Below are 21,828 nucleotides of genomic sequence, written 5' to 3'. Positions count from 1 at the left end.
TGCTACTGTGCGTTGGTAATGGTTATTCGTGTCGCTCGTGTTTCTTTATTTTCATATGTTAACAGCCCCTCGTTCTTTACCCATTTTTCCCTAAGGTCACCGGAACATCACTAATGGGCGGGACCCCCGTGGAAGAGAAGATGGCCGACGGACGAGGCTGACGGGTCACGATTTCTGTTGTTGTTTCCGTTCGTGTACATAACGCAAATACACTCAGTCGGCCTTGACACTCAGTGTGGGAGTCTTCCCGAGTGTCCGGTGCGTCACACACGAGGGACACAACACAAACATAATATAATATTACTTTTTGGGGCGGCGCGCCATTGCCAGTGACTGGCGGCCGTGCAGTCCCGTCGTCTTTGGCTCCAGAAACTTTAGTGGACGAGCGCACACCAGTTTTATGCGGCTCCGACGCTCGTCACTAAACCCACAAATCCAACAAAACACACGCACAAGTTCCTCAAAGTGCCACTTGCCTCCATTGAGAAGAAACATTAAGATTTTGCTTTTGGGTCATATCCCAGCCAGCAAATCGGAGCTTTCCCCGTACGGGGAGGGCCTATAGCGAGCTTGGGGCGGGCTCGGGGAAACCCCAACCGTTCTCCTGGGGAAAACGGAGCGTTCGCTTGGGATTTGAGACACTTTGTACGGGGAACTTTGTGCGGGATTCGTACGGGGAAACGGTATAACTGCCCAAGCGTTCCCCAAACGTCCCCCAAGCTACCCCCGCGCCGACTATGGTTAAAACCCGTTGTTAAGGTCGGTTCCCCGTACGGGGCTATCGAACATTTTCCCCAAGAAGATCCTGTGCGAGCCCCGCACATTCCCCTACCCGGCTGTACGGGTTTATGCTTACTGGAGACCTTCCCCGATCGGGGAAACCGTGATTTTCCCCCTAACGTTCCCAGACCTTTCCCCGCGCGAACCCCGGCCGTTCCCCGACTTGGCAATGGCCCCACTGCCTTGTCTGCTTTTTTCCCCGTACGGAGAAGCCAGTAAAAAAACGCACTGGGAAACAGATCGGGTCCCATTTATTTTGTCTGTAAACATACAAATATTTGTATACACATACTTGTTTACATACAAACAAAATTGTCCACTTGTTTTCCCGCAATAGGGAAACGATAGAACCACACGGGAAAATAATATGAACCACTCAATTTGGCCATGACTGTTTATTTCTAGACTTTCAGGATGCTTCAACGACTATAAAAAAATAGATCAATACACAATACACAATAGTCTCCCAATCAATATATATAAATCAATACACAATAGATCAATACACAATAGTCTCCCAAGCATGGTATGTGCATTGTAAAACCCGATTTATTGTATCATTTTGTTGCGATAAACCGGAATTTCAAAACATTTCAGGTTATTACATCATCTTATGATGCAATAAATTGAAATGTCAGGATTTAACGTGAAAGGTCGGGAAAAAAATTTACAGCGACATCTGAGAACGTTGTAATAAATCGGGTTTATTACCTCACGCGACTTGCACAGATTTTGAACAAAGTGGAAAGACGTCGCTGTTCTGATATGAAGAGCTACCATATTTGAAAATCACGATTTGAATATCCTGTTTATTTGAACATTTGCGCAGGGCATTTCCCTATATGGCCTCTTTCAGCTTAGGCCAAAGTGGCGCACAACCTGTTATGCAATGCGGCATGCATCTGCCATTTTGTATTTATATACACTGTGCCATTTTGCACCCATTTTGAAGTGAAGTTACTTCGATTACTTCGGAGGGTGTGGACGTGGAGTTGGTGTCAGTGTGGAGGTTATGTTGATGTTGCAGGTAAGTTTTAGGGTTTTCATTGTTGAATGTTGATTCAATCGCAATTCAACTTCGGAAAATATTAATAAATTTATGCAATATCCCCATGCAGACAGCCATCCTTTGCAAATTTACCCACCAAACTAAGCAACCAGATGCAATCAAATACCTACTGATTAAATGCTCCATAGAAACCAACTGAATTTAATATTTTAATTCAAACTAAGTAGGTATGCTAGTTAACAATTGAATGACTTTACCTTTGATGGTATTGGGCTGGGTCCAATGTTTTACATGATAATAATATCTGCATGATATGGGTACCTATTGGGTATTGATGTTTCGGGGCTTCGTAGGGGTAGTAGTAGAGCAGGCGTCACACTTCTTTTCGCAACCAAGGAGAGGCGCTGTAGGTACTAGGTTAGGTTGTAGATTTTAGGTGGTTTAGGTGGTAGATTCTAGGTTGTAGGTTGTAGGTAAGGTTAGGTTCAGTTTGGTTTGGTTTGGTTCGATAAGAAAGCAACTTTGGGTAGAGCGCCTTTCCTTGGTTGCAAAAAGAAGTGTGACGCCTGCTTTACGACTACCTTCGTAGATAACCTGCATGGTTAAAAAACTTAAACAATTTTGTTTTTACTGCCTGTAATCATTTTATTATTTACATTAAGTTGTATGGATAGGTTCTGAAATCATGCTTACAAAATGTCATTTGTATTTTCTTACCCCATCAAAGAAGATAAATGAAAATCTAGCAATGGCTCGGAATGCTCGGAATTGCCTTTAAGAAATCCACTTAGCTCTTGGACACTGCTGTTATTGCTATTTTGACATGTTTGGCCAATTTCTTAGTTGTGACTTATGCTACTGCACAAATTAATTGCTTACATTTTCTCCTTTACTAAATTAGCACATGGTCACTCCCTATATGCTTATAAATTTGGCATTGGTAGGGCAGACATAGCACGAGCTACCATATGTGATGCTGTAGATTGTAGGTTTTAGGTTGTAGGTTGTGGTTGTAGATTGGGTAATTTCTTCCAGTGATTGAAAGACTTTACTTTCGGCGAATTAAACTTTGTGATTGTTGTGGGCTGTGGCTGGGTAATGCTTGTTTTTGTTACATTACATTTATTTCTAACTCAGTGGACACTTAACTTTTGACTGGCATGCTATCGTTATGGGGTTTACCCATTGATTTCAGTTTCCCTGAAAAGTGAGTACAAAATTATATTTTTTTCTATGATGAGTACTGAGTACAAAAATCTTTGGTGTCTGGAGACACCAATCAGCGGCAACTTTTGCAACACTGGAACATAGGGTACACCAATGGTGGGCAGGTGGGTAAGTGCCCACCCACTTTTCGAGTGGGGGCCAACCATGTGTTTTGGCCCACCCACTTTTTACTCTAGGCCCTCGTCTCGATTTGAGAGGACGTCGTCACCTCCCATAATAAACAAACTTGGTAAAAATAAGTTCCACGAATCCCCACGCACGGACTCCAAGGTGCCGTGATGGATCCAAGGAGGCCCTCTATTCATACTTGACAGTCGAAGCGCCTGAGACTGATGGCCTGAGAGGCCCTAGTGGATCTGAGGAGGCCCCAATATCCACACTGGTCTGGGGAGGCCACTGACACCGGCAGTCTGGGAGGCCCCTTTATCCACACTAGTCGGAGGTCTGAGACTGGTGGTCTGGGAGGCCCCTCCCCTCCATCCACACTAGTCAGAATAGGCCCCTGACACTGGCGGTCTAGCCGAGGCCCCCTACCCTCACTAGTCAGAGGAGGCCCCTCTATCCTCAATAGTCAGAAGAGGCCCCTGAGACTGATGGTCTGGGAGGCCTATCCATCTACACTGTAGTCAGAGGAGGCCTCTGAGACTGATGACCTGAGAGGCCCTTATAATCACACCAGGCAGAAGAGGCCCATGAGACTGATGGACTGAGAGGCCCTTCTATTCATACTGGCCACAGGAGACCCCCCAAAACTTTCTGTCTGGGACTGGGAGGTCCCTCAATCCGGCACCAGTCTGAAGAGTCCCCTGAGACTGATGGCCTGGGAAGCCCTTATATTCACACTAGGCAGAGGAGGCCCCTGAGACTGATGGTATGAGAGGCCCTCATATCCACACCAGTCAGAAGAGGCCCCCGAGGCTGATGGCTGTGAGGCCCTTCTGTTCATATAACTGGCCACTGGAGGCCCCTGAAACCGGTGGTCTGGGAGGGCCCTCTATCCAAACTAGTCAGAAGAGGCCCCTGGGACCGATGGTCTGAGAGGCTCTTATATTCATACTGGCCACAAGAGGCCCCTAAGACTGATAGTCAGAGAGGTTCACTCCTAATGAATCTGAGGGGGCCTTCTATCCACATTTACACTTTTCTAGGGAGGCCCCCGAGACTGATGGTCTGAGAGGCCCTTTTATTTATACTGTCCACAGGAGCCCCCTGAGATTAATGGTCTGAGAGGCTCTTCTATTTATACTAACCAGAAGAGGCCCTAGGATTGATGGTCTAACAGGCCCTTCTATTTATACTAGCCAGAGGAGGCCCATGAGACTGATTTTCTGAGAGGCCCTTCTATTCAAACTAGGCAGATGAGGCCCCTGAGAATGATAGTCCGAAGAGCCAGGTGGCGGCAACTTGCCGTGGCCATATTTCGGCTCGGTAGAGCCCCACAGAGCACATGAGAGCACCTCAAGGGGTCCTAAGTAGACACGCTTATTCCCATAAGGGTGCCACGCCGGCTTCTGAAGGCTCCTTGTAGGCATCTAAGGGCCCTTTCCGACCTCTAACGGCTCCACCCGCCTGTGATGGCTCCACACCAGTGTTTATGAGCGCCACACAGCGGCGCCTTTGAGGGTCATACTAGTGTCTCTTAGGGCCCTATATCGGTGGCTCTGGGGGCCCCACACCGGCGCCTCTGTGGGCCACCACACCTGTGCATCTCAAGGCTCTATAAGTACATATGAAGGACCCACACCGACACCTCTGAGGGCCCCACACCAGTATCTCGGAGCTCTGAAGGCCCTACACCGGTGACTCTGAGGACTCACCGGCTCCTGAGAGCACCATGTTGAATGTTGATGTCTAACGGCTCCACAAGGCCACTGAAGGCACCACACAAGCCAAGCTCTCACTGAGCTCTAATGTCCATGTACCGGCCTCTGAGGGATTTAAGCCAGCGCATTCATAGCTCCACACCAGCAATTGTAAGGGCTTCACACTGAAGTATCTGAGGGTTCCACACCGGTGTCTCTAAGGGCCACATACCGGCATCTCTGAGGGCCCCATACCGGCGTCTCCGAGGGTCCACATCTGGCGGGCACCCATCATCGACTGAAGGTCCCGACTCCGAGAGCCCCATCTGCGTCTGGGAGTAACATGCCGTCTTAAGAACCACAGCGGCTCCTCTGTCGAAAGATGGGCGTCTGCATGCCAAAGGGGAGCGGTTCTGAGACAGTAGGGCACCTACGTGCAATAGAAGGGCGCCTATGAAGCCCTTAGGTGTGCCTTAATGCGAAAGAGGGGTGCCTCTGAGGCCTACATATATGGGCGTCCACATGCAATAGAGGTCTGCACTGCAATGGATCGATGCCATGAGGGTGCATTCATAAGAAACAGGGGCGCCGGCATGGCAAAGAGAGGCGCCTTCAAGTGTCCATAAAAGAGAGACGCCTATGATAAGCGCACATTGTATGCGACAACGGGGCGACTGTGGGACATATAGGGATGTCTCTGATGACTATACATAGGGCGCTTATATGCCAAAGAGGGCGCCTATAAAGCTAATGGGGGCACCTGGGAAACGAGGAAGACATTTGTGTAAGGGTTTTCAGGGGTCATGCACCGTTTGCGGCATATAGATTCTAAAAAAAAATCGGAGGGAGAATAAGTTTTAAAAATGGTGCGGACTTCCCGCACTGTTCGCTGAAGCGGTTACGCCCCTGGGTACATCTGCTCGATCTCAGAAGCTAGATTTGGAGGTCATACTTGAAAGCAGCCGGCAGGACGAGGCAAAAGTTGGAGGCCCCTGAAAATAGGAGGCCCCCTGGAAAAGGAGGCCCCTTGACAGGGTGGCCCACCCACTTTTCATGACGTTCCTACGCCCGTGTTCCCATCAAAAGGTTCGGACTAAATTTATTTTTAAAAAATCAAATCAACATGACAAATAGTTGTTGGATTAACTATGCACGATGTACGTCAGACACGTACCCAGGATTTCGCCCACGAGGGGATCACCTGCTCTTGAAGGGGCCCGCGAGTCACCCGGGGGCCCGGGGTCAGCCCAGGCAGGGACGTATCCAGGACCTTTCGATGGGAGGGGGGCACGGTGGGTCCGGTCCCACTGGCAGACAGGCCTCTTTAAAACGGTCTGCCCTGAGAAAATGTTAAAAATTGGCACGTAAAAATACCATTTATGCCCAAGGAGTGTGCCTAATGTGCATGGTATTTTACGAGCAAACGAAGCAAGCGAGCTCCTCAGTCACCGGTGTGAAAGGCCGTCAGATGCGCTGGTGTTGAGTCCTCACAGCCGCCGTTGCGGGCCGCGGGGCCTTAGGGCTTAGAGACACTGGTGGGGCCATCATTGGCATGTGCGTGGCCCTGCACAGTGGCCTGAAAGTGGAAAGTGGCCTTTCATAGTTCATAGACTAAGACTGGCAAGGACACTCAGAGGCTGGTAAGAGGCCATCACTGGTACTGGCCCAGTCACTGGTACGTGGCCCTCAGAGACGCTGGTTTGGGGACTCTCAGAGCCGCCGATGTAGGCCCTTAACCCACGTTCGTGTAGGGGAGGGGTCGAACGGCCCCCTCGGTTTTTCGCGAATAACTCGCGTAAAAAGCGGCCGATCGCGACGAAACTTTCAGTACCCTCGGGTTATTCAATTTTACACCTACCCTAAAAATTTCATGACCCTGACCTAAATGACCTTTGACCTGTGACCTACTTTTCGAGCCCATGTTTGGCCGGAATCGCGGTTCGGCGTATGTCGGCTCGCATTAGCCGCGCGTTTCCAGTCTTTTCGTGGTTTCAGGCGTTCAAACATGTGATATGATGTTGCCCCCATGCATTAGGGTGGGTGTCAAGGTCACCTGAAGGTCTGGTCAGGTCATTGACCTTTGATGACCTCGGTTCACTTTTTCGAGTTTTACATGTTTCTAGGCTAGTTTTTGGAGCTGAATTCGAATTTAGCAACCATATGAACATTAACGAAGTAGTTTTGGTGCCTTCGTAACATGTTACGAAGCTGTCAGAGGCGGTTGACACCTACTGCGAAGACCCGGCAGGACCCCTACTGGTTGACCTGACCTGACCTGACCCGGCCCAGTTAAAATGCATGAGGACATCATCTGTGATCAAAATTAACATGATATTCGTGATCAACACCCCGAAAGCCCCCATATCAGCCACACTGCCACACTACGACGTTCTAACAGGTCCCGATTTTCCCGACTTCTGGGTCTTTGACCTGACCTGGAAGGTCAACCAATGAACTAGGACCTTAATATTGGGTGTCATCGGTTTCCTCTCGTCACGGGCAACACGCTCGTTTTTTTTTTCTGCGAAACTCTAGCTCAATCATAGGCGAAACGGCAAGGGGGGGGCAACGGGCCCCGCCCCCTTACCTATACGTTCGCGGCTGGAAAAACACCAATACGGGCGAGGGTTAATGTTACTACAATACGGCGAGGGTTACGGGCGATGCGCTGATGTGGGTCCCTTGGAGATGGCGTGAGGGGCCTCGCAGGTGCCGATGTGGTGGCTTTTAGAAACACTGGTGTGGGCCGTGGGGCTATCACAGACGGGTGTGGAGCCATTGCAGCTGATCCCTCATTGGCCGTTACTAGGGCCCTCAGAAGCCGGCAAGGTCTCTCAGAAACCGGCGCATTGGTCCTTTATGGAGATAAGTGTGGCTACATAGGAGCCCATCTGACTCATTGAGTGGTCTCCAGGCCTTGACACAATTCTATTCGACCGACCTCCTCGTACAGGAGATTCTTCTCCGTCTGACAGCCCTCGACCGAGAGGGAACATCAATCACTTTTTGCTGGATCCCTAGTCATGTTGGTGTTGCTGGCAATGAGCGGGCGGACGGATGTAAAAGTTTCAATGATACAAGCGGCAATATTTAGTGTATGCACCTCTCACACCTTGACTGCCAATAACACTTGTTTTCAGGTTGGCGTCAGTCTCCACTATCCAATCACAGATGGATACCAAACGAGGTGAGTTACAGTCACTGTCGAAGTATTCCTTGGTTTGCAGAATATTGGAATCCATAATCTAGGGGAAAGTGGTAGAATCTTTGGATGAAAACAGTGTGATAGGCAATATCCAGCATGAGTTAAATAAAGGCTGTTTATGTTTAACCTAGACTTTTTTGAAGCTGCGACAGATACAAACACTTTTGGCAAAGAAAGCAGTTTGATGTAGGTAGCATACCTTGACCTCAATAATGCGTTTGATAAAGTACCACACATAAGGATAGTATTGCAATTGAAGCTGCAAGGCATGAAGGGGAATATACTAGACCCGGTTGACAGGACGCCAGCAGCGTATAGTGCTAAATGGGTGAAGGGCAAGGTGGGAAAAATGTTCTGATTGGGGTTCCTCAGAGCTGTATTAGGTCTCATGTTCAAAATTTATGTAAATACAATCGACGAAGGCATAGCTTAGTAGAGTGCTCAAATTTGCAGATGCTATTAACCTGCGCCGTGCTGGTGGTCTGAGTTTTTAATGTCATGCTGGGGGCTCAGCGGTCAAGGTGGGCGCATGACCGCCACTGAGGGACCCTCAGAGGTCATTGTAGGACCCTCAAAGACCGGTATGGGAGCTGTGCGAATAGCTGGCGTGTGTTTCTTGAGCCTCGTGATAATCGAATAAGGGCCAGGGCCCCATACCCCCATGGGGGCTCATCGGTTAGTTTGGGGGGGGGGGCAATAAATGCTATGATGCCCATGATTTGCCTTGGGGGGGGGGCAGTGGCGCGGGAGCCGGGGGGGGGGGCTAGGGGGTGCTGAGCCCCTCCAACTTTTCGGCTGGGAAGGGGGGCTCGTAAGGTATTTGAGCCCCTCCAACTGGAGGGATCGAAATCGGAAATATACCAACATAATTTCATAGATTCATACATAGGCGCGGGAACCGGGGGCAGTGGGGCAGCTAGCCCCCACAACTCTGGGGCCGTGGGGGCGGTGCCCCACAACTTTTCATAAGGTCAGGAACCGTTGGGGCAGCTTGTCCTCCCCAAATTAGGGGTTGTGGGTCACAAAGGAAGAAAGCATTTAAGTGAAAAATCCAATCACATTAAACGCATGACATTATCTTATAGTTAACTCCGTAACGTTGTCAGCATCGTGTGCTTCATTCAACTCAGTGTTGGCTGCCTAATTATTGGCCGGCCGCCTCTCTCTCTCTCTCTCTCTCTCTCTCTCTCTCTCTCTCTCTCTCTCTCTCTCTCTCTCTCTCTCTCTCTCTCTCTCTCTCTCTCTCTCTTCTCTCTCCCTCCCTCCCCTCCCCTCCCCTCCCCTCCCTCCCCTATGTCCTATTCACCGATCCTCACTGCTCGCTCGGGCCGCGTAGAGTGAGGCTCTGCCGACTCGCTCTGACCGCCCGCCGGTGACGTCACGGCCCCTCCGGCAAGGTCAGGTCAGGCCACCGCTCGCTAGTGCCGGCCGGACTTGTCGGTCCGAAGCCATACTAGCTCCGGAACGCTACGGCAAAGACTGGTTAACCGGAATAGAGCCATATCGACCCAAACTCTTATTCCGACGGCGTTCCGTTTACACCGGCCCAAATCTGGCGTGCCGGAGTCGCTAGGGCAAAACGGACTTGAGCCAAACCAATTGCTGGCTGGGAAACTTCCTTTAGTATTTTATGTTAGCTAATAGCTATCAATATTTGACAGGGCGCATAGCTGGATCATATGGGAAGAGGATGCTGCTTGCTGCTCTCCACTCCCGTGGCAGACATAAAGGCGCGCAGCGTCACTCACGTAAAAATGGACGAGGTAAGACGTGACTATGGTGCCTACATTTGTGTTGTTACCAGTTACTCAGTCCACCCAAATCTACTTGTATCTATGCTAATCAACACATCATAATTCAATCATTTTTCTGGTTTTTCTTTAGACATTGTTCTTTTTTTGGCTCACTACCTGATCCTACATTTTAAAATCACTCGCCGAATCACTGGTGATGGTTAAAAAATCAAGACAGCATTCATCCTCCTACCGCCATGCTTCCTTATGCGTTGCCATATCTTTTCTTTCCAGAAGTCCTCCCTTCATCTCCTGGGTCAGCCGGCCGCGTGGATGAAACCCCTCCTCACACCACTGAGTATCATGTATACCACAAATATCCTGGACTTGACTTGACTATGACGACTCATGAGCTGCGACCGGCTACCCATGCGATGGACGGAGCTCCGCCGCCCGTCCTGACCCCGGACGCTAGAAGGTGGGATGCTCATCATCTGCGTGAGACTTCTGAGACTGCGACCGGAGCCCCGCCGCCCGTCCCGACCTCTGACGCTGGAAGGTGGGATGCTCTTCATCTGCGTGAGACTTCTGAGACTGCGACCGGAGCCCCGCCGCCCGTCCCGACCCCGGACGCTGGAAGGTGGGATGCTCTTCATCTGCGTGAGACTTCTGAGACTGCGACCGGAGCCCCGCCGCCCGTCCCGACCCCGGACGCTAGAAGGTGGGATGCTCTTCATCTGCGTGAGACTTCTGAGACTGCGACCGGAGGCCCGCCGCCCGTCCCGACCCCGGACGCTAGAAGGTGGGATGCTCTTCATCTGCGTGAGACTTCTGAGACTGCGACCGGAGCCCCGCCGCCCGTCCCGACCCCGGACGCTGGAAGGTGGGATGCTCTTCATCTGCGTGAGACTTCTGAGACTGCGGCCAGAGCCCCGCCGCCCGTCCCGACCCCGGACGCTAGAAGGTGGGATGCTCTTCATCTGCGTGAGACTTCTGAGACTGCGACCGGAGGCCCGCCGCCCGTCCCGACCCCGGACGCTGGAAGGTGGGATGCTCTTCATCTGCGTGAGACTTCTGAGACTGCGGCCAGAGCCCCGCCGCCCGTCCCGACCCCGGACGCTAGAAGGTGGGATGCTCTTCATCTGCGTGAGACTTCTGAGACTGCGACCGGAGGCCCGCCGCCCGTCCCGACCCCGGACGCTAGAAGGTGGGATGCTCTTCATCTGCGTGAGACTTCTGAGACTGCGACCGGAGCCCCGCCGCCCGTCCCGACCCCGGACGCTGGAAGGTGGGATGCTCATCATCTGCGTGAGACTTCTGAGACTGCGGCCAGAGCCCCGCCGCCCGTCCCGACCTCTGACGCTGGAAGGTGGGATGCTCTTCATCTGCGTGAGACTTCTGAGACTGCGACCGGAGCCCCGCCGCCCGTCCCGACCCCGGACGCTGGAAGGTGGGATGCTCTTCATCTGCGTGAGACTTCTGAGACTGCGACCGGAGGCCCGCCGCCCGTCCCGACCCCGGACGCTAGAAGGTGGGATGCTCTTCATCTGCGTGAGACTTCTGAGACTGCGACCGGAGCCCCGCCGCCCGTCCCGACCCCGGACGCTGGAAGGTGGGATGCTCTTCATCTGCGTGAGACTTCTGAGACTGCGGCCAGAGCCCCGCCGCCCGTCCCGACCCCGGACGCTAGAAGGTGGGATGCTCTTCATCTGCGTGAGACTTCTGAGACTGCGACCGGAGGCCCGCCGCCCGTCCCGACCCCGGACGCTGGAAGGTGGGATGCTCTTCATCTGCGTGAGACTTCTGAGACTGCGGCCAGAGCCCCGCCGCCCGTCCCGACCCCGGACGCTAGAAGGTGGGATGCTCTTCATCTGCGTGAGACTTCTGAGACTGCGACCGGAGGCCCGCCGCCCGTCCCGACCCCGGACGCTAGAAGGTGGGATGCTCTTCATCTGCGTGAGACTTCTGAGACTGCGACCGGAGGCCCGCCGCCCGTCCCGACCCCGGACGCTGGAAGGTGGGATGCTCTTCATCTGCGTGAGACTTCTGAGACTGCGACCGGAGGCCCGCCGCCCGTCCCGACCCCGGACGCTAGAAGGTTGGATGCTCATCATCTGCGTGAGACTTCTGAGACTGCGGCCAGAGCCCCGCCGCCCGTCCCGACCTCTGACGCTAGAACGTGGGATGCTCATCTGCGTGAGACTTCTGAGACTGCGGCCAGAGCCCCACCGCCCGTCCCGACCTCTGACGCTGGAAGGTGGGATGCTCTTCTGCGTGAGACTTCTGAGACTGCGACCGGAGCCCCGCCGCCCGTCCCGACCCCGGACGCTGGAAGGTGGGATGCTCTTCATCTGCGTGAGACTTCTGAGACTGCGACCGGAGGCCCGCCGCCCGTCCCGACCCCGGACGCTAGAAGGTTGGATGCTCATCATCTGCGTGAGACTTCTGAGACTGCGGCCAGAGCCCCGCCGCCCGTCCCGACCTCTGACGCTAGAACGTGGGATGCTCATCTGCGTGAGACTTCTGAGACTGCGGCCAGAGCCCCGCCGCCCGTCCCGACCCCGGTCGCTGGAAGGTGGGATGCTCTTCATCTGCGTGAGACTTCTGAGACTGCGACCGGAGCCCCGCCGCCCGTCCCGACCTCTGACGCTAGAACGTGGGATGCTCATCTGCGTGAGACTTCTGAGACTGCGGCCAGAGCCCCGCCGCCCGTCCCGACCTCTGACGCTGGAAGGTGGGATGCTCTTCATCTGCGTAAGACTTCTGAGACTGCGACCGGAGGCCCGCCGCCCGTCCCGACCCCGGACGCTGGAAGATGGGATGTTCTTCATCTGCGTGAGACTTCTGAGACTGCGACCGGAGGCCCGCCGCCCGTCCCGACCCCGGACGCTAGAAGGTGGGATGCTCTTCATCTGCGTGAGACTTCTGAGACTGCGACCGGAGCCCCGCCGCCCGTCCCGACCCCGGACGCTGGAAGGTGGGATGCTCTTTATCTGCGTGAGACTTCTGAGACTGCGACCGGAGCCCCGCCGCCCGTCCCGACCTCTGACGCTAGAACGTGGGATGCTCATCTGCGTGAGACTTCTGAGACTGCGGCCAGAGCCCCGCCGCCCGTCCCGACCTCTGACGCTGGAAGGTGGGATGCTCTTCATCTGCGTAAGACTTCTGAGACTGCGACCGGAGCCCCACCGCCCGTCCCGACCTCTGACGCTGGAAGGTGGGATGCTCATCATCTGCGTGAGACTTCTGAGACTGCGACCGGAGCCCCGCAGCCCGTCCCGACCCCGGACGCTGGAAGGTGGGATGCTCTTCATCTGCGTGAGACTTCTGAGACTGCGACCGGAGGCCCGCCGCCCGTCCCGACCCCGGACGCTAGAAGGTGGGATGCTCTTCATCTGCGTGAGACTTCTGAGACTGCGGCCAGAGCCCCGCCGCCCGTCCCGACCCCGGACGCTGGAAGGTGGGATGCTCTTCATCTGCGTGAGACTTCTGAGACTGCGGCCAGAGCCCCGCCGCCCGTCCCGACCCCGGACGCTAGAAGGTGGGATGCTCTTCATCTGCGTGAGACTTCTGAGACTGCGGCCAGAGCCCCGCCGCCCGTCCCGACCCCGGACGCTGGAAGGTGGGATGTTCTTCATCTGCGTGAGACTTCTGAGACTGCGACCGGAGGCCCGCCGCCCGTCCCGACCCCGGACGCTAGAAGGTGGGATGCTCTTCATCTGCGTGAGACTTCTGAGACTGCGACCGGAGCCCCGCCGCCCGTCCCGACCCCGGACGCTGGAAGGTGGGATGCTCTTTATCTGCGTGAGACTTCTGAGACTGCGACCGGAGGCCCGCCGCCCGTCCCGACCGCGGACGCTAGAAGGTGGGGTGCTCATCATCTGCGTGAGACTTCTGAGACTGCGGCCAGAGCCCCGCCGCCCGTCCCGACCTCTGAAGCGGGAAGGCGGGCTGATGCCCGTCATCTGCGTGCGACTTCCGAGACTGCGGCTGGAGGCCTGCCGCCCGTCCCGACCCCGGACGCTAGAAGATGGGATGCTCTTCATCTGTGTACAACTACTGGGGCGACGGTTGGAGCCCCGTCTCGTGTTTCCCCACCTACCTCTGAGACGGGAGTTTGTGGGTCAGTAAAAACCTCTTATTCAACAGCACTGCCAACTGAACTGATCGACATGACGCCGTTCTCTGCAAGCGAGTACGACCTTATGTCACCCACCTGCTCTACTTCGAGGGCTTCAGTCCAGGATGCAGGGGACCATGGCACATGGACTTTTCCTGAGCACTTGATGTGCAATCAAACAGAGATCACGGCTCCCGAGAACCACCATTTGGAGGAGAACGAATACGGAGAACAGGGAGCTGAGTCTGATGTCAGCGACGGTGTTGAGGTGGCTCCGCCCCAGCACAGTTCTCAGTCGCGTACATCTCAGTCGGCGAGGAACGGCGCATCGTGCGGCGAAGTGCGGAAAAAAAATGTTTGCATATATTGCAAGCAAAAGAGAAATCTGATATGGCGCCATATCAAGACGGTCCACCGTGACGAGAAGGAAGTCAAGGATATCCAGGAGTGTGATTCTGAGCAGGAACGAAAAATGAAAATCACCGTGATGATCAACAAAGGCAACATGGAGCACAACAAACTCGTCCTACAAAGGGGTGAAGGTGACATGATCTTGGGAAGGAAGTCGGACCAGGCGTCCGTGGACGACTACGTGCCATGTCCTTACTGCTATCTTTTTGTGGTTAAAACCAACATGATGCAGCACATAAAACATCACTGTGTGGCTCGCAAAACAGAATGCCCAGACATTCCCACGGTGCTGGCAGAGAGCCGGACGCTCCTGAGTGACGGCCAAGAAGAAAATACTGGGTATCACAAGGACATATTGTCTCGTATGCACGACGATGCAGTTACGAAGACCATAAAGAACGATGAACTCCTGAAGAAGTGGGGTGCCAACTTGCACGCGAAACTTGGAAGGTCGGGTTTTGCGCAGATAAGCCAGCGCCTAAGGATGATGGGCGAAGTTGTCCAAGCAGCCGGAAAGAGCATGCAAGAGCTGATCAATGGCGAAGGATTTGATACGGTTGTAAGTGCCACCAAATCCGTCTGTGGGTTTGAGCAGGACAAGCTAAACGCCCACACGGGGCTGCCCACATACAAAACTCCTTCAAAGGCCATGCGGATTGGAGGCGAACTACGACAGCTGGCTGCTCTCAAGAAGGGCATTGCGCTGATCAAGAAAGAAGAAAGCGAAGTGAAAGATGCTGAGGCGTTCTTGTATCACGTGGACCAATTCTGGAATGTGAAGATCAGCAGCGTAGCGCTGAAGAACCGCGAGTCGAACAAGTATGACAAGAAAGACATGCTGCCCTTTACCAGCGATTTGAAGCTTTTCACCGAAAAAATGAAGGAACGAGTGAAAGAAATGACAGAAAAGGGAATACATGGCATGACAGACTATGCAAGGCTGAGCAAAGCGGTTCTCGCCCGTTTGCTAGTATTCAACAAACGCCGTCCTAAGGAGCTTAGCAGCATCCTGCTGCAATCATGGATCAACCGAGAGATGTACAAACAAGAGACGGTAGAAGAAGTGAACAAGTCAATGGGTGAAACAGAAAAGAAGTTGTTCAACGAGCTCGACGTCGTCATGTCCCGCGGCAAGTGCGGGAACAAGGTCCCCACCCTGATACCGAGCGACTGCGCGGCTCCGCTGCAGCTACTGGTAGACAACCGGGAGACGTACATTGACAAGGATAACAAGTATCTGTTCGCAAACCCTCTGGCGAGGACTACAGGACACTACAACGCAGGCGTGGTGCTTAAAGAGCAGTTGTCGGACATGGCACTAAACAGGGCAGATCTCTTCCATGCAACAAAACTACGGAAATATTGTGCTACAACGTCCCAGATTCTAGAGATGGGTGAATTCGATATGGAGGTGCTCACCCGGCACATGGGACATGACAAAGACGTGCATCGTGGTTACTACAGACTGTCAGACGCTACTCACGAACTGACGCGTGCCTCCATCCTGATGATGAAGCTGGACGAAGGATGCCTCTCAAAATATAGCGGACGGAGCCTGGAGGAGATGCTCACTGAAGGTAACTAATCGTTTGTACATGTGCTAATCGTAACATCACCATTCGTCTGTCATTTTAGCAGACATTTCATGCAGTTAAAGCATTAACCCGCGCCCCGCTGGGGGGGGGGGCAGAATCTGCCCCCCCCCCTCCCGTTTTTCGCCAATAACTTCTAAACGCGTTACGCCAGCGACGTCAAACTTTCAGTACCTTATCATACATCAATTTGACACGTTCCCTGAAAATTTGAGCGAAATCCGTCGGAAAATTTTTGAGAAATTGACGTTTTAGTGACGTCATGTTCGCCATTTTCGCCTCAAAAACGGCAAAATTTCAAACGCCGCTAACATCTTCATTTTTAAAGGAATCAAGACGTAACAAAAAAGGTTATACGTGATTCTACTTTGTCTATCAAATGGCTATCTCGGTTTTTTGAAAATTTTGGATTTTGGCCAACATTTTTCCAAAAAACTGACTTTTTTGGGAAAATATTTATAAAATCCAAAATTTTGAGTTTAGCGAAAAAACCGGAATATATGTCAAAGAAGTGGTCTATGTGCACCTACATACCAATTTTTAGAAGAATCGGTTCAAAAATGTGGGAGTTATTCAAAATTTTATGACGTCACGCCACACAAAAATTTTGAAAAATGATTTTTTTGGAAGTTCTAGACCTCGTACGGAAACAAAAATAGCACCATTCGATTCGCCGTGAAAAACTGCATCGGATAGACACCTTTTAAGGCCTTAACAACCAACTTCAAAATTTGACCTCACTTGACCTGACCTTGACCTGACCTCGACCTGAAATTCATCCAGAGGTGGTCCATATCACTTATTGAGTGTGCCTATTGAATTCCATGAGTAAAATGACCCATAAAACATGTGTCGCACATGCCCTTTTCTATATTTTGTTTTTGGTGACCTGACCTGACCTGACCTGACCTTGACCTTGACCTTTGAATGACCTTGTGTGCGACGAATATTGTCTTGGTAGTCTAAGAACACGTTTTGGGCAATCAGTCTCAGTCCATTTTTCGGCAACTACGGTGCAAGGCCGATACTGTAGAAACTTGCATTTTGTACCCTTGACCTGACCTTGACCTGACCTCTGACCTACTTAAGCAAAAAAATTTGGCTCTTAAGATCCGCCTTGTTGAGAGCTTTCGATTGCCGTTTTCCCCGTCTTTCTACGACCATCGGTTCGGAAGTTAGACAGGGGGGGCAGAATCTGCCCCCCCCCAGCAGGGCGCGTATGGCTGAATAGCCCAGCGGGGCGCGGGTTAATTTGCAATGTAGTGTTAAAGAGGCAATGCAATAACACCATGAAGAGAATCGTACAGAGCGAAGGCAATGTAAGACCGTTAAAGTTCACTGGTACTACTAGGTTATATGCAGACCCATGGTGCTGTACTTCAGATGAAGGACGAGCGCGGATAGCCAAAGCAGTCCGGGTACCACCGTAGCACATATGTTCCGTTCAGCGTTTTTTTTTCAGAAATGCTTGCCCATTATGGCAGGCACTTATTTTGCATCACACATATTCTTAAATCTGACAGAGACGGTTTTTCAGAGGACTTCGACGAGCCAGGCTCTGAAAATGAGGGCGGTCCGGCTGATGATCGCCAAGAGGACGATGAAGGAGGTGAGGCGCATTCACTACATCTCTAGTGTGTTCCATGTCAAGCTTGCGGCTGAAGTGCTCTGTTGAAGGCAGTGCGTGATTTCTGTGCATACATCTTACATTCTAAGACTCAAATTATTGAATGGAGTAGCGCGCTCAGCGAATTGCCTGGAACTGCCAAGGGGACTCCGACCGCAAGCTTGATATGGAACAGACTATAGTCCGGCCTGAAGTTTTATAGTGGGAGGGCAATTGCATAGGTGAGTTCATATGCATTTATTGAAGCACTGCGATCGATGCAGGATAATAAGCGTATCGCTCAATAACTGCATTGTCCATGCGAGAATGCCTTTACTCACGTCCGTCTGAGGAGGGAGGGAATCCGACCCATGGGCGATTTTTTTTTTTTGCAATAGCAGCTCGATGGCGGCGTGAAGCGCCGCCCGCCACCCAACCTCGTCTACCCTCGGCCTCGTTTGCAATTTTGCTAAATCTGTTACATATGAAATGTCATATGCAAAAAAGTATTTAAGCAACACTCACTGCGTCTCCTTTGGTGAAATCTTGAGCTTAACGTATTGAGACAAAATATTTTGATAAAGCTCGATAGGGCTTGTTCTAAGTTATCGAATGCTATCTTAAATTGTTCTAGCTTTTATGTTTTTTTTTTCGAGACACGTAGCGTTTCGTGCTGAAAAGCGCCATTTTTATTTTTAATGCTGGCTTTTATCATGCAAACCCTCTAAATATTGATGTAGTTAGGGAGCGAGGACTCATGAGCCCCTTTCCCATGAAAATTTGCTGTTTTTAGTTCCATGGGAGCGAAACGTAAGTGGGGTCGTATCAAGCCCCCCCTCCTCCTCAGTCGTTCTTGTTCGGGGTGGCAAAAAAAAAAGCAGTAGACAGGTGCAGGTTTAGGGGACGTCGTGCTAACGAAACGACAAACTCAAAATCTTTAACAAGACATGAAGCGAAAAGATCTTTTTGGCCGGAGGAATCCAGAGCGTCGTAAGCCTCGTCGTAACTGCGACGTGTCGCAAGTTGTGTAGTAAGTCGTTTTTGGAGGGATCAATCGATGAGTAGCGTTACTTAAGTAGTAAAGCCTGTCGCAAGTTGCCTGATTTGCGACACAACTTACGAATTTGAAATAGCAGTCGTAAGTTGTGTCGTAAGCTAACCTTGCTTTGAGGAAGAGGTCACAGGTCACAGGTCATTCGGGCCATGGTCACGAAATTTACATGGTTAGTGTAAAATTGTTTGAACTTGAGTTAAAATTTGGTTACAATCCGTTGACGCTAACGCGAGTTATAGAGCTTGAACCGACGGGTCATCTGTGAGGCCTCAATCCGTGCCAGCGAGTGTTAAAAATGGTGCATAATATGTTATATTAAAATTCATTGGGGTATTCAGGGATACAAAGCAGCCTTATATCATTCCAGCAACTACTGGCGAGTCCAGAAAGGCGATCTTGGACGTTGCGAGGGGCATCCCCCAAAAGATTCTCCCAATTCCAAAAACGACGTGTCTCAGATGGCCCCCATGACTCCAATTTAGCTCTGTGATGACCCCAGTTGACCTCTGTGATCTGCCGTGTCTCAGATGACCTCCGTGACCTCCCATTGAGCTCTCTCATTACTCCGAGCTGACCTCTGTGACCTGACGTGTCTCAGATGACTTCCGAGTTTTGTGATGACCCCAAGTTGACCTCTGTGACCTGACGAGTCCTATATGACCTCCAATTGAGCTCTCTCATGACTCCGAGCTGACCTCTGTGACCTGACGTGTCCCAATTGAGCTCTGTGATGAGCCCAAGCTGACCTCTGTGACCAGACGTGTCCCAGATGATCTCAAATTGAGCTCTGTGATGACCCCAAGTTGACCTCTCTGACCTGACGTGTCCCAGATGACCTCTATGACCTCTAAGTGACCTCTGATAACCCCAAGCTGACCTCTGTGACCTGACGTGTCCCAGCTGATCTCAAATTGAGGTCTCTGATGACCCCAAGTTGACCTCTGTGACCTGAAGTGTCCCCAGATGGCCTACAATTGAGCCCTGTGGTGACCTCAAGTTGACCTCTGTGACCTGACGTGTCTCATATGACCCCCATGACCTCCAATAGAGCTCTGTGATAACCCCCAAGTTGACCTCTGTGACCTGACGTATCTCAGATGACCCATATGACCTCCAATTGAGCTCTGTGATGACCCCAAGTTGACCTCTGTGACTTGACGTGTCCCAGATGACCTCCGTGACCTCCAATTGAGCTCTTTGATGACCCCAAGCTGACTCTTGTGACCTGACGTGTCCCAGTTGACCTCCAATTGAGCTCTGTGATGACCCAAAGTTAACCTCTGTGACCTGACGTGTCCCCAAGTTGACTTCTGTGACCTGACGTGTCCCAGATGACCTCTGTAACCTCCAATTGTGACCTCCAACTTCAACTCTCTTACCTCTCTGTGACTTCAAACTCTCTGAACTCATTTCTTCTAAAGCATAGCTTCTAGATGCTCTTTAGCCACGAATCTCCTGTGATCGACCCCAAATTTTATGGCAAATTATGTGAGCGTTAGCGATCACAAGTCACCCAGTTGAGACAAAGCTTCAGAATCAGAGAACATGCTTGACCTGGCTGTCTCATAAGCTCTCAAACCAGAAAGGCGAATGTTCCGTTATGCGTGATAGAGTTTTCGACCTTACTGACGTTTACTACGGGATCAGCTGATCGTGTAGCCTTTTAAATTCTCGAGTAAAGCGGGTATTTAAGCCTCGTCGTAGCTACGTTCTGTCGTATCCTCCGACAAACCCCTCTTTCCTCAACATCCCTCCTTTTTCGCTACGACACAACTTGCGACGGGACATGTGTCGTAACTTGCGACGTGTCGTAGATGGACTTGCGACGCCCCGGCCAAATTTATGTTCTCATGCATAACCATGTAATGTTAACAGAATTACATGGTTAAGTGGTTCTATTCCTAATGTTAACTATATTTTTTAATGTCCACAGGCCATGAACAGCGGAAGAAGGACCGCAAAAAAAGTAAGTGAAAGGTTTGGCGCCTTACATCGCCTGCATCAGCTTTACGTGTTGCATTATTTTCATAAACGTATTGAAATTTCCTGCATTAAATACCCTCTTTGTTAAATTTGTATACCTTTTTATATGCAAAGAAACAATAAATGTTGATGGTTTGCCCCTCCCGATTTTTTAGACTCGCTAGTAGAGGCACCTATGTATCTTGCGGCAATGGCTAACAAACAAAGAAAACGGCAGACAAGGAAGCATGAAGCACCAAGTCCAACACATTCTGCCGTCCAAAGTCAAAACCCCACATGTCAATTTTGGGTCATTTTTCGTTTTTTACACCATTGTGACCAGCTTGCAAAGCTCTATTTCATGCCATGAGGATTTTTTTCAAAAACCAAAAAAAGCTTTTTGGGAGAGGAAAAACAAATTTTGGAATTCACACGTCTTTGAAAAGCACGGAAGTGACACAGTCAAAACCCACTACGTCGGCGAAAACCCACACGTCATGGCTAACCTATGTGCCAGTGACAAAATCCACGTCGGTAAACCCATAGACGTTCTTGCAGATTATGAAATGCTTGCAACGTCAAAACCCAATACGTCGCTACACTACACAAGGACGACGTGAGGGCTTTTGACATGTGGTTATATGCTGTCTGCATTGAGTTTATCCTGTTCGGTCGCGAGGACGTATGGGTTTTTGCCGTCTTTGAAGCATCTTTAAAGCCGTATCAATGGACATCAGTATCAAATGGACGATTTGAGATACGGAGAGTGGCACGACATGCCTATAGCAAGTCTCACGGTGTTGCCGAATTCCGAAATGACAGCAGGGGACGAGTTTTGCTGAAGTGGAAAGGATGACGTCACTCAGTTGCTGGAGAGCTGAGGGCTGTTCACGGGCCCTGTGTGCGGTCGGACCGCACACAGCCTCCAAGCTCCGCCCACTGCGTCCCTACGTCAGCCTTCCGTCACCGCACACAGCGACCGCTGTGGCCGGTCGGGACTGGCCACAGCGGATCGTTCACCGCACGCAGCCGTGACGTCAGAGCCGCCTACCCATCCCCTACCCCCACGCCTGCTGGACGCACCGCACACACCGCACGCAGCAGTGTGCGGTGCCCGTGAACACCCCTCAGGGTCCTTTACAGCTGCCTCTCGAACCTTCTTCTCCGTTAGCGGTGATAGGTGTTCGCCCCTGACGCAGATGACGACCTTTTCCTCATCGGCTTCTTCTACGGGCCCTGTAGTGGACAGCCGCTGGCGTGACAGTGCGTCAGCGACAGTGATCCTGCTGGCAGGGGCGCTCGTCACTTCGTAGACGTACGGTAGCAT

The 21,828-nt window shown here is 51.7% G+C and overlaps 1 protein-coding gene across 4 annotated transcripts; it reads left to right on the top strand.

Annotated features, from left to right (window-relative positions):
- Positions 1–1,567: 1,567 nt before the first annotated feature.
- LOC122390901 (mucin-2-like) lies at positions 1,568–21,492 on the top strand. Of its 4 annotated transcripts, XR_006258259.1 has the most exons (5): positions 1,655–1,807; positions 7,959–8,005; positions 9,685–9,786; positions 17,417–17,488; positions 20,473–20,658. XR_006258259.1 is itself a non-coding variant. In XM_043384386.1 (3 exons), the coding sequence occupies exons 1-3, from the start codon at positions 10,014–10,016 to the stop codon at positions 20,511–20,513; spliced, it is 5,964 nt and encodes a 1,987-aa protein (XP_043240321.1). In that variant the 5' UTR covers positions 9,850–10,013; the 3' UTR covers positions 20,514–21,490. The 4 variants fall into 4 exon arrangements, 1 of the variants encoding a protein (XP_043240321.1); XR_006258262.1 differs by lacking the exon at positions 9,685–9,786 and having other exon boundaries at positions 1,568–1,807; positions 20,473–21,492; XR_006258260.1 differs by lacking the exon at positions 7,959–8,005 and having other exon boundaries at positions 1,656–1,807; positions 20,473–20,607.
- The last annotated feature ends 336 nt before the right edge of the window (positions 21,493–21,828 follow it).

This window comes from Amphibalanus amphitrite, unplaced genomic scaffold, assembly GCF_019059575.1.
Source record: "Amphibalanus amphitrite isolate SeventyFive unplaced genomic scaffold, NRLGWU_Aamphi_draft 000001F_arrow, whole genome shotgun sequence".
Taxonomy (NCBI): domain Eukaryota; kingdom Metazoa; phylum Arthropoda; class Thecostraca; order Balanomorpha; family Balanidae; genus Amphibalanus; species Amphibalanus amphitrite.
This window is presented reverse-complemented; position numbering and strand designations above follow the sequence as displayed.

Excerpts from the sequence above, each read along its gene's own strand:
- LOC122390901 (XM_043384386.1), top strand. The coding sequence starts at position 10,014 with ATGCTTCCTTATGCGTTGCCATATCTTTTCTTTCCAGAAGTCCTCCCT. Across the intron at positions 15,865-17,416 it reads GGAGGAGATGCTCACTGAAG|AGGACTTCGACGAGCCAGGC; the intron begins GTAACTAATCGT and ends ACGGTTTTTCAG. Across the intron at positions 17,489-20,472 it reads CCAAGAGGACGATGAAGGAG|GCCATGAACAGCGGAAGAAG; the intron begins GTGAGGCGCATT and ends TAATGTCCACAG.